This window comes from Phoxinus phoxinus (assembly GCF_949152265.1).
Source record: "Phoxinus phoxinus genome assembly, chromosome: 23".
NCBI classification, from domain to species: Eukaryota; Metazoa; Chordata; class Actinopteri; order Cypriniformes; family Leuciscidae; genus Phoxinus; species Phoxinus phoxinus.
In genome coordinates, this window is record NC_136898.1 from 25,417,605 (window position 1) to 25,430,076 (window position 12,472).

The 12,472-nt window shown below is 39.7% G+C and overlaps 2 protein-coding genes across 9 annotated transcripts in view; one reads left to right on the plus strand and one right to left on the minus strand.

Moving 5' to 3' along the window:
* slc38a9 (solute carrier family 38 member 9) overlaps window positions 1–12,472 on the plus strand; it is a 219,439-nt gene that overhangs the window by 101,381 nt on the left and 105,586 nt on the right. The gene's annotated exons all lie outside the window — the stretch shown is intronic.
* ppip5k2 (diphosphoinositol pentakisphosphate kinase 2) overlaps window positions 297–12,472 on the minus strand; it is a 47,800-nt gene continuing 35,624 nt past the window's right edge. For 3 of the 7 annotated variants that reach the window (XM_079600215.1, XM_079600212.1, XM_079600210.1), the window contains 6 exons: window positions 11,616–11,735; window positions 5,864–5,926; window positions 5,088–5,108; window positions 3,766–3,909; window positions 3,560–3,673; window positions 308–2,124 (listed from right to left, as the gene is read on the minus strand). In XM_079600215.1, the coding sequence (XP_079456341.1) occupies window positions 959–2,124; window positions 3,560–3,673; window positions 3,766–3,909; window positions 5,088–5,108; window positions 5,864–5,926; window positions 11,616–11,735 (1,628 nt within the window). In that variant the 3' untranslated portion in view covers window positions 308–958. Of the gene's footprint in view, window positions 2,125–3,559; window positions 3,674–3,765; window positions 3,910–5,087; window positions 5,109–5,863; window positions 5,927–11,615; window positions 11,736–12,472 lie in introns of all 7 variants that reach the window. The other 4 variants (XM_079600213.1, XM_079600211.1, XM_079600214.1 and 1 more) reach the window with 3 other exon arrangements.

Genomic DNA, 12,472 nt, shown 5'->3' on the forward strand with positions numbered 1-12,472 from the left:
AAACAAACAATTTGCGGTTTAGTAAATCTGGCCTAAAATGTGCAGTGTTGGGGGGCTCCAGAAACAGCTTTGTGAACTACAGTCCATTTTCACTCTAAAATAAGTCACATTATCACAAGTAAAAATAAGTTGTGTATGGCTCCAACTCTACGTGAAACAGATAATCTTCAGGGTTACTAGAAAATGACAGGAGTGTTGGAGAAGCTTGGTGCTAAACTCAACGCTACTCAATGGAGAGCGGCCAGACTCTCTGTACAAATGAAATGTGTGAGCGTCAGGTAGGACCAGGCTACTAAAAAATACCATCAGCCAAAGTTTATTCCTAATATTCACAACATTTAATTTTAATTTGATGTAAAAGTAATTAACATAAGGCAGATTTCCATTACAGTGGAGGGAAATAATTGCACATTCTGATTGTAATGAAATATACGCATTAAAAATATGTTTCTAAACATGAAATATCACTTAGGACCTTGTTTGATGAGGCCCAGAATGTGCGGTGTTCATTCAGTATCCCAAAAGAATTAAAACCAGCTGCAGTAACATGTCATACTATGACAAGTCAATTCTATGCAAGCTTTTACATTTCGACATTCAAATATACAAGATAAATGTAACACATTCTTCCGGACCATTCGAGGTGAATGGAAGAGCTAAATAAGCCTACGATATGATTGTAATTACAACAGTGTGATATCTTTTAGCGGACTGTTTTGGTAACAAACATTCAGTAAGATGTTCCTTTAAATACAAATATAGGTACTGCTATGACAAATTCTTGTCACTAAAAGTAACAAAGTCAGGCTTGTAACATGCTCTAAGAATTGATCTAATCTGTGTGAAGAGAAATCCTGCTTTGGTTGGCGAGGTCCATGGCATGTGGTCTTCTGCTGTACTTGTGTCCTGGTTTGCGAGTGTACTGTACATTTCCCAGGTGGTGGTTTGCAGATTGATGTCATGTGGAAAAGCCTGGCGTGGTTTTGGTAGCACTCTTGTTTTCCAGAGCCGGGACTTCGTGTGCTGGTGTGCCACTGGATGAGGCACAGGACAGTTGCTGGGGTTTAAAGGAGGGGTCATGAGGCTGGGTTGGCTGAGTGATGGAGATGTTTGGAGCAGGGTTGGGCGGCTCCGTCTCTGAGCCGGGGTGCGAGGGGTCATGAGGCTGGGTTGGCTGAGTGATGGAGATGTTTGGAGCAGGGTTGGGCGGCTCCGTCTCTGAGCCGGGGCGCGAGGGGTCATGAGGCTGGGTTGGCTGAGTGATGGAGATGTTTGGAGCAGGGTTGGGCCGCTCCGTCTCTGAGCCGGGGCGCGAGGGGTCATGAGGCTGGGTTGGCTGAGTGATGGAGATGTTTGGAGCAGGGTTGGGCGGCTCCGTCTCTGAGCCGGGGCGCGAGGGGTCATGAGGCTGGGTTGGCTGAGTGATGGAGATGTTTGGAGCAGGGTTGGGCCGCTCCGTCTCTGAGCCGGGGTGCGAGGGGTCATGAGGCTGGGTTGGCTGAGTGATGGAGATGTTTGGAGCAGGGTTGGGCCGCTCCGTCTCTGAGCCGGGGCGCGAGGGGTCATGAGGCTGGGTTGGCTGAGTGATGGAGATGTTTGGAGCAGGGTCGGGCGGCTCCGTCTCTGAGCCGGGGCGCGAGGGGTCATGAGGCTGGGTTGGCTGAGTGATGGAGATGTTTGGAGCAGGGTCGGGCGGCTCCGTCTCTGAGCCGGGGCGCGAGGGGTCATGAGGCTGGGTTGGCTGAGTGATGGAGATGTTTGGAGCAGGGTTGGGCCGCTCCGTCTCTGAGCCGGGGCGCGAGGGGTCATGAGGCTGGGTTGGCTGAGTGATGGAGATGTTTGGAGCAGGGTCGGGCGGCTCCGTCTCTGAGCCGGGGCGCGAGGGGTCATGAGGCTGGGTTGGCTGAGTGATGGAGATGTTTGGAGCAGGGTTGGGCCGCTCCGTCTCTGAGCCGGGGCGCGAGGGGTCATGAGGCTGGGTTGCCTGAGTGATGGAGATGTTTGGAGCAGGGTTGGGCGGCTCCGTCTCTGAGCCGGGGCGCGAGGTTTCGACACAACTTGCACCGTGCTCTGGAACATCAGCTGAAACTGCCCTGTGTTTTCTGGTGGGAAAGTCATCCTGATCTGAAGGGAAATAAATATATACAGAGGTGAAAAACAGAAGGAAAGACCGTTCGCAAAGACCCCCCCCCCCCCCCCCCCTTAGTTACTTTGGTCATTTTTTAAAAGAAATGTAAACAATAAATAGCGTTTTGTGGCTCTTTAATGTGTGTGACAGATCGCTGTGTCGCCTCAGTTAAAGCCGCTCGTGAACCGATCATCTCTTCCTTCTAGTTAATTTATAGCATCACATAAACATGAATGAACATCAGAAGGAATGTTGTTTTAACCGCGGAAAGGCGTCAGTACACTCCGCTTCTCAAGTTCAAATCCTCCATCGTTAATCTACTAACTCTCCTGACTGCTTTGCCGGACAAAATGGCGGATGGCGAAGTATGATTGGTCAGATCACCTGTCAATCAAGCTCCCTGCGAAGGGTCAATTGAGTGTCTTGAGAGAGTTTTTCAATTCTGATGAATAACAGATTTCTGACACTTTTTCAACAACGAATTTGGTGACTTCTCTATCAACTTTATTTATTTATTTATTTTATTACTGCATACGTTTTTTTTTCTTCAGATTTCTTTGCTATATTTCAGATGATTTTTGTACCAATTTTTCCATTTTCAAAACACTGCATTAATAAACTGTCAGGGCTCCAGGCTTCTTTCCTGCTGGTGTGACTAAATTTAGTCAGATGTCACACTGGTGCCACACCATGTTTTCCAACTGATAAAAGCTGGCATTTCTGTAGCATATGAGAAATGTGAAATTCAAGCACTCTTTAAGGACTTTCAAGCGCTTCACACTTTTTCCAGCACTTCAAAGCTCTAAATATTATACATTTTTAGTGTTATTTTGAATGTGATGTTTGCAAAATTAAAAAGGAAACGAACACTTCATAGCAAACAAACTCTTTTTTTTTTAAAGATATGAAATGACCAGTATAACCAGTAGATGGTGGCAGAGGAACACTTATATTTCCATAAGTTTTCCTAATAATATATGGAAAAACGTAGGAAGTCACAAATTCTCATGAAAAAACAAACTTCTCTTCCACTTGTGGCTGAATTACACAGAAAACAAGTAAAGAGCGCTTCTTTTATAGCCACTGAAGCTGTCGGTCAGTTCAGTATGATACTATAGAAGAACAATGGTACATTTAATAAGAATAAGAATATTTTCCCAATAAAAATGAGATTTTTGCACATCACTGTTGTTAATAAAAGTTGATTTTATCAGCATCTCAATTCGGTTCAATGCTTCACTGTCAAATTTCCAATAAAAAAACATGCAATATTATTAATAACTGCACTTATTAATGCAAAACAATATAGTTTTATGATTAACTTTGATTCAAAAACTCTAAATGAGGTTCTGCTGCTCTAGTGTTAGTCTGGAGCCCTGACTATATATGAAGCATTTGTAAACACAGATATATACAGTAAATGCAACATGCCTGATGCACTCTTCTCCGGTGAGCACGTCTTCTTGCCGAGGGATTGTGTGAACGGACAGGGCAAAACTTTCGCCGGAGTGTAAGTGTTCAAAGGAGCCTTCTTTGTGGGCAGAGCTGAGGGTGAAAACACATAAAAACCGGTTCAGACACATGTACAGTAAACACGAGGACACAGAGGCAGTCGGAGCGTGTTGTGGAGACCGTACCTGGCGAAGATGGAGACATTTCCAGGACTGGATCATTGGATATGGCTATGGAGGCGAGGAAGTCATCCACTTGTTTGAGAGACAGGGAATTATGGAGGGTCTCCAAGGGACAGATTGAAGGAACCATGGAATACAACTCAAAACCTTCAAATGAAATGTACAACATCAGAATCTGGAAACACATCTTCAGCTAGAGTCATCATATAGCAGGAACTATAACGCAAGATCTTGGAGAGATGGCAGAGATATGGCGTTCCATTTCCTCTAAAAAATAATGACAAGCAACAACACCGTCAAACGTGAGTTTGAGGTGGGCAAGATGGAGGCAGATGGGTCACACAAAGAACAGCTCACAATACCTGCAATCTAACAAAAACACCACTTGGCCAAGATGGTTTTATGAAGCGGAAATGATAATCGACCTACCTTGTACAAATATAGCTTTTTCTCAAATGAAACTAGTGGAACAACATGATTATGATTTGATTTGATTTATTCAAGTCATGCAATTTGGCACAAGATGCCTGAATATAAACTTCATGTGTCTTTTAATAGAAGCATTAAGCAACAAGAGGCTATGCATTACAGTTATTATACCACAGATAGGCGTTATTAACCACGGTAACACACAGCCTCTCATGGTTTATTGCTTTTATACAACGGTTCTAGAAGACACATGTTCCATACATAGTAACATTTATCAAAATTAAAAAATCAGAATAACCAATTCTTCTGTCAAGTAATAAAGTTAATTAGACTGTTTATGGTTGCCAAGCAACATTACATTTATATATATTTAAGTGTGCCTTCATTGGTATTTTACATTGGCTTCAAATGGGACTCAATTTATTAGAGTTTAACGATAGAGCTGACTGCTTAAAAAAAAAAAAAGTATTAATACCTTTTAACAATAAAAAAAAAAAAAAAAGTAATCTTAAGAAGAGAATGAGTGAAGGAGCCAATCACACAACAGCATAAGGAAACTATTATAAGGCCATGTTCAAATTATCAGGTTTGGTGTGGCCTAAATGCAAGATGAGAGTATATCTTGTCAATTATTTAAAAAAATACAAAGGAGCATATGCGATATGTGTTACTTTTCCGTCTGCGAATCCATTGAATAAACCAAACGCTAATTTTCTTGTGGGTACATAAAGAAATATAAAAATACAAGATAATTCTGCGTATAGGACCGATCTAAGGGTCAAAAACTAAAGTCTACAGACTAGATCTGAGTACACTTACTACACAAGAGCCAAAATAAACCACAAACACTAATTAGACAGAATATAATGTGTGTATTAAGTATGATTAACACTTACCACTGAACATACTGGAAAACACTGACCCATTTAGAAAAGCAGATTAAAAGAAAAAACAAAGCATAAAAACGATATGCTAAAAATGGGCAATTTTCTAAACTTCCAAAAGCATCATCTTGGATGTTATCAACTTATAAAACACTGCAATGCACCATTATGCACAATATCTTTCAAATAATGCTTTACATTTTAGCCAATCATTGATTTAAAAAAATTTTTGTATGTATGTCACTCATTATGTGTGTTTTATTTATGCTATAGAATTTGGAATTGGAAAAAACACAGAAAACATGTAAACGTTAGTCAAGCTAAAATATGCAGAGACATTTAAACAGGTTAAAATAAAGTGTTATATTGAATAAATATTCTGCATATAGACCAAAGAGCAGCAAATTTATCTTTTCACTTAAAGCTGTCAACGCATTTCATCAGTTTCTAAGAACTAGTTCATTCAACCACAAATAAACAAGCAAATTATTAAAAATGGGTAACAGCAAAATAACCCAAACTCCATTTATTAATCTTATCGTACTTTATGTAAATGATGGAACAAAATTATAGCGTTTTTTATAAATCCATGTAATGAGATCGCCGTCCAGAGGAGACTAAACTGATGGTCAAATATTAACATGATGCCAGGTGTTGAGTGAGTATCATTCCCCGTGCCCTATCCTGGGGTTGGAGGAGGAACTCTATATCCAGAGGAACAAATAATAAATCATAAACTGAATGTGAGGGGGAAAAACGTGACTAGGAATTAACAAAAGCAAACATACCATTGGTTGGGTGTCGCGCAAATGAGATAGAAAACCTTTTAACAGCAGAGCCACGCGTAGCCTCTGAGAAAGAGAAAGACAGGTTCCTGAAATGTAGAAGAGCTAACAGAGAGAGGGTTAGAGAGCGGCTGCGAGGCATGCAGGAGAGCCGACGGAGGAGTGCTCGTGTTTAGTGTTCGGACAGCCATAGGGACAGAGGTTTCCTTTCTGTTCAAGCAAACACACCAGATTAACCCTAGAATGCATTAGGGGGTTATAGACACGATAGAGCGATTGCACAGCACTGCACGTTCAGATGACCAACTAGTCAGAAGAGAGACTGTCAGAAATGTGCAAAGCTGTTCCAAGAGACAACACTTTTTGGGAATATTTTTTCAAATAAAATAACTTTTTACCTTTGTAAAGGGTCTCAAAATTACCCGTAGGCTTTTCAAATGAAATTTTGACTCTCTATTTATATATATTTGGTCGGTATTACTCTCCGATTGGATCTTGGACTAACACACACTAACACACAGTGGCATTAGAGAAGACTGCAACATGACGACCCCAGTATCAGGACTTCTCATTGGTCCAAACTAAGCTTATTTCTTATGAACTACCTCCATTTCCCCCGTCTTTACTCTCAAGGTTCAGCACGGCCGTTTACTGGCCATGCGACATCTCCACAAACCTTCTTACAGTGACCGGACACACGACTACAACACATCCACTTCTTCAGATGTACAGGTGACACTCGAACAATGAGAATATGGTGCAAAAGTTCATTTACTTCAGTAATTCAACTTAAAAGGTGAAACTAATATATTATATAGACTCATTACATGCGAAGTGAGATATTTCAAGCCTTTATTTGTTATAATTTTGATGATTATGGCTTACATAATGGCTTGAAATATCTCACTTTGCATGTAATGAGTCTATATAATATATTAGTTTCACCTTTTAAGTTGAATTACTGAAATAAATGAACTTTTTTCGAGTGTCACCTGTACACACATTTACCAGTTCTTCGCCTTATTAGTTTCAGAAAAACAACAGTCGACTGGCATGTCTGCAAGGATCAGTGAAATAATTGGCAAAAGTTGCTAGAAAATTAAAATCTCACATAAATAAATACACATTTGTCACAAGTAATTATATTGAACTGAATTTGGTTATTGTATATAGGACGACTGAACATTGAGACATTTAAACTTGTGCATAATCCAATTCTTCAATGGTTTAGTGGCACTGGAAGATAAAACCAGGATGTGTTTCTCTTACGGGTCATGCATTCCAGGGTTAATTCTGTGCTGGACGCTACACTTCCTCTAGCACGGCTTCTTCATGAGCTTCATCATCTACAGCGCTCTAGCTTCACAACACACATTAGCCGTGGAATCTTACATTTCAAAACAATAATTTGTGGGAACCAAATATGAAAACAAACAGCATAATAGGACATCAAAACATACGTTGAGTTATATTTCTCCTCAAATAATAGCTACAAAGTCAGAAGTCACTTGTTGCATGATAGATGGTCTTAAAAACTTGCATTGAACAGTTAATTTAGATTTAAAATCAATCATTTTATCAAAATAGGTTAACTAACTAGAAGATATACAGGATTTGTTTGCTCAATATTTCTTTAGAAGTTAACACTGTGGGACACTGAAGTTAATTACTTTGTCCGCCGACGCATGTGTCATTGCTATTCTGCACCCGCGCACAGCGACTTTTCCTCCACAGACGCAGTTGGTAAATTAGGGAATGAACTTGCGCTCGGGGGGATTCAGTGAGAAGAGGAGTGTGTTCCGGTGCAAACGTTCCCTGCTGATATTCTGCAGTTTCAGAAAACAATTCCTCCACTGACCAGGAGAAACCCAGTCTAAAGTCAGCGGCGCGTTATTCAGATGATATTTTAAGGGCGCATGCTTGGCCATAATGTAGTGTGCACAACACACACACACTTCGCTTCTCTCATCTACAAACGCAGCAGTTAATATTTTTAGAAACCATACATAATTACAAGGAAAAATATTATCACACGAGGGAAATCATTGTGGTTTCCATGAAGATGTGAAGAAATAGGCATAAATCTAGCTTACACATTTATCCAAATTATTCAGGCTAAATGTAGTAATGACGGATCAAACCTGTTTGATCAATAGTGGCGAGACACATCGGTATATAATGACATCTGACAGTGGGTTATCCGTCAAGAGCCAGGAAACTAGTTTCTGAAGACTGTGAGATCACCGTTACCATCATGTAAGTTGCGTGCGCTGGCAAACCCGCCGTGGAACAAGCGCGCCGGCTCTTAAAGGGAATGTGAGAGGACGCTCTGATTGGCTTATTTCACGTCACGCCCAAACCACACCTATGAGTAATGAAGCGACTTCAGACCAACACATGTTAGATTTGCGTCGGCGCAAGAGTCGTTAGAGCCGGGATCCGGGATTGTGTTTCATGTTTGATTCTTGCGGTTCAGATCGGTAAAATAGGGCCCTATATGTGGATATAAATCTGTGTTGAAAAGCAGATTATTGCCTCACTCCAACTCGCTATGGTAAGCCTGCAATAGTTATTTTAATTCAGAGCTGGGGTTCAGTTTGCTGGGACATTTCTAGCTTCCAAGATTTGGCCTAGGATTTTTTTTACTCATGTCTGTATACAAAGAAAAAAGGTTTGGCTACTATGGTGCAGGTGTGTGTGCAGGATAATGGGAAATACCAAAAACACAGAATACCATAGTGTACTTTAAAGGGGTCATGACATGAGAAATCAAATTTCAAAGATCTTTTGACATAAGTCGTCTTTGTACCATTAAAACATCCTGCAAGTTTCAGAGCTAAAATCGTCGTCCTCATTATAAATAAAGCATTTATTTAATCAAGCTCAACATACAGTCGTAACTTGGATATTGAGTGATCTGTGACGTCACACGGTCAAATATATTTGCATACGACTGCCTCCAGAGGAAGACATCAACCAATAGTTGTACATCATCGCGCCACAAGCCCCGCCCACTGGCGTTCAGTCGCTCAGTGGTTGACATTTGCCTTCACTGAATGTGAGCGAGCGTCAAAAGCAAACAGAAGCCATTATAATGCCGGACGCTGTCTACACTGATACAGTATACAGATGAGCATTCAGCATTAAAAGTGAACAATTATGAAGCATTAGCAAATCATAACAGTGTTTACTTACAAGCCTTAAAGGAGCCACGCCAGTTATTTCAGACAGAGGCGCAGAATGAGGGTTGAACATAATTTGTGTGTGTGTGTGTGTGTGTTATAAAACTTTAAAATTATAAGTGAACCTCAAGGAATTTTTTTTACAAATCCATGTCATGACCCCTTTAATGATAAAAAATAAAATGTTCATTCTAGTTTCTGCAGCTCGCGGTTTCAGCCAGATGTTTAGTTTCAGCCAATTATTTTTATTTTGAAGCATCAATAACAGAACTGATTTTAATGACATAAAACTGCTTCATCACTGTTGATAAAACTCAGCAGTGTAAAACCTAACAGTGAAATTTAAGTTAATGTCACCAAAATATGATTGACAGTTCAGTGCGAGTGAAATCAATAACTGATCATATGAAGCAGAACTCAGATTCCAGTTACAGCGTGCTAAAAATGTGTTATAAAATGTGTTTTTGCACAAGATTAATATTTGTGCCTCCATTTACCATGTTTGATAAGCTCCAAGTATGTGCGCTGATCAATGTTTATATGTGATTAAAAGCTTAATTAAATCTGTTCATCAAAAAAGCGCTCCTGTCTCTTCAGAAGACTTGCAGAAGAGCCGCTCTTTTCACATGGATTACTTTACCATGTTTATGAACTTTTTGAAAAGTTTTCCTTGCATGGACTTTTAATGGAGGGACAGAAATATATCAGGTCTCATTAAACTATTTTGTTTGTTTTAAAGATGAATGAAAGTCTTCAGAATGGGTTTATGAGGGTGAGTAAATGACTATTTGTATGAACTATAAATGCAAAAGTTTTAGCAAAAAAGTTTGTTTAACATTTTTTATTTTAATGGTTTTACTTAATTCAGTTAAATTTGAGCTACACAGTGTATTTGAACAGACCTTATAGTTATTTAATATTAAGATATGTAGGTTTTTGTAAACCTAACCCTTGTGCATTTTTGGCAGAAATGTATTAACGGTATTTTCATTGACATTTTAATTAGAAAAGCACCGATTGCAATTTTCTCAACCAATACCAATTTCCGAATGTTTTGTCAGCGTGACCTGCAGAAACCATTTTTTCTACAGATTCCGATTTTCTTTCAAAGAACTATAATTGACAGCATATACAAACAAAACTCTACTTTTCTTCAATGCAAAATGTTATTTTCATTAAATAAAATCAGTAATAAAATAAGAAAAAAAATGCAAACAACAGCACAAATAAATGCAATAGAATAAAGAGAGATATGAAATAATTATTTCATTATTTGATTCAAGATTAATGCTTACAATTAAAGTCATCTGTCTTTTGTTGTTTGATTAACATGGCAGACAGCAGCAGGTTTATTAGGCTACTGTCACTTTAAGAGTTCATGCACAGATCACATACACTGCTACACAACCTGCGATTTCTCTCAACTGTTTACATTCCAAAACTGACTGTGTTTAACTGAATACTCTGCAAAACGTGCTGTTCAACATAACTTTGTATGTATTTGACCATTTAAGGGCAATAAGCCACTCATTTTGGTACTTGCGACTTACGTTGCGTTTGAGTGGCGGCTTGTGCGCTCCACTTATATAGATCAGTAATGCGTGCGCTGTTGGTGTGAGTGCGAAACCTGCGGGAATTAGTCAATATTCAAACACGCATCCCTATAGACTAAACACGTAATACGCATGTGCACGCCGTCAGCGTTCTCACAGGTTTGCGTTTTTGAAGTTTGCGCAGAGATAACCCCTAAGTTAATAAATGAAAGCCTAACTATCTCTGTTACTGTAGTCTCCTATTATCACTGTAAAGCTGATTTGAAACAGTCTATATATTGTTAAAAGCGCTGTATAAATGAAGGCGACTTGACTTCTTTAAAATGAGTCTGTGCTCCAATGCTCCAAAGAGTTTTTATGACAGATATTTTTGTCCTGTAAGGACCTTAGAATAGCTTTTAATATTGACGCACAAGGGTTTAAAGAAATATGTTATTGTTACTCTTGTTGGCAGAGAAAATAATGATAACTAAGTTACATGTAGATCTGTGGTGTAGCTACACTGCAGGGAAAGCTAAGAAAACACATGACTTACGTACATTAAATCGCATGGACCGACTACAGAAAAACAGAAGGGTTTACAGTGCGTTACAGTCGCACGAGTTACATTAAGGTAAATTAATTAATAAATCACATTATTTGCTAACAGCGCAGAGATTCTGATGAGACGGACTCTTAATAGACAAGACATAGGCTACACAGGATTTACAACAGAAACCGTATGGTTTTTCACAAGGACTATCGATAACTTGTTATATACTTGATTTTTAATGAAACATACGCTATGTACAGTTCATAGCATACATTTCTGCTGATCCAGGATTCCCAAGTTTGTTGTAAAGTATTTCTCCCCATAATAGACAGGCATCTGCACCACAACACAGCTACAAAAGGACGACTTATTCCAATGAGAACAACACAAAGTTTCCCGCTGAAAACACACAGATAAGACTCCAGGATTCCTTAAAAGTAGGGACGGGGATTCACCATTAGAAGGTGTGTGTGCGTGTTTGCACATACCATCTAAGAAGCCAGAGGAGGTCAGCTTTTTACGGTGTGCGTGAGCGTAATCTTGTAGGTTAGGAGCGCTGGAGGAGCCGCCCAGCACCATGGTGCTAAACAAGCCAGCACAATGAGACCCTGATGGAGTTAGAGAAGATACATACAGCAATCGGGTGTCCACACACACCGCAGTGCATGCAGCATGCAGCATTTATCACAGATTCTTGCCACAGAATGAGTAGTGCAGCCTCACTGAAAGCATCCCATAATGACAGTAATGTCTTTTGTCAGTGTAACCCGGTTTGGTAAAACGATCTTCAGAGGGAGAAAAGAAAAAGAAAAAACACTCTTCCGACCAATAAGACTTTAGGGTCACGTAAAGTGATATCAAGCAATTACTAAATGAAAAGTGTAACCATCTTTACTACAACTGCTGGAACTATACCAGTGTTATTACCCACTGTGATAATCCTTAATATATTCATTCCATCACTCCTGGGGCTGGATTCACAAACATCTGCTTAAAGAAGTTATGGTTCTTCATGTGATTCTTGAAAAAAATCTTCTTAAGAAGAAAATGGCAGATGTGTTGAGTTGGTGTTATCTGGCGGTCCTTGCAGAAGACTCTGTCATTTACTCACACTCGAGTCGTTCCAGACCTGTACGAGTTTCTCTCTTCTGTTGAGCGCAAAAGAAGATATTTTGAAGAATGTTTCGGTAACCAAAGTGTTATGGGGAATTACTATGGAAGTCAATGGGGTCCATTAACTGATGATTACTGACATCATTCAGAATATCATCTTTTGTGTTCAGCAGAAGAGAGAAACTCATACAGGTTTGGAACGACTCGAGGGCGAGTAAATGATGACAGATTT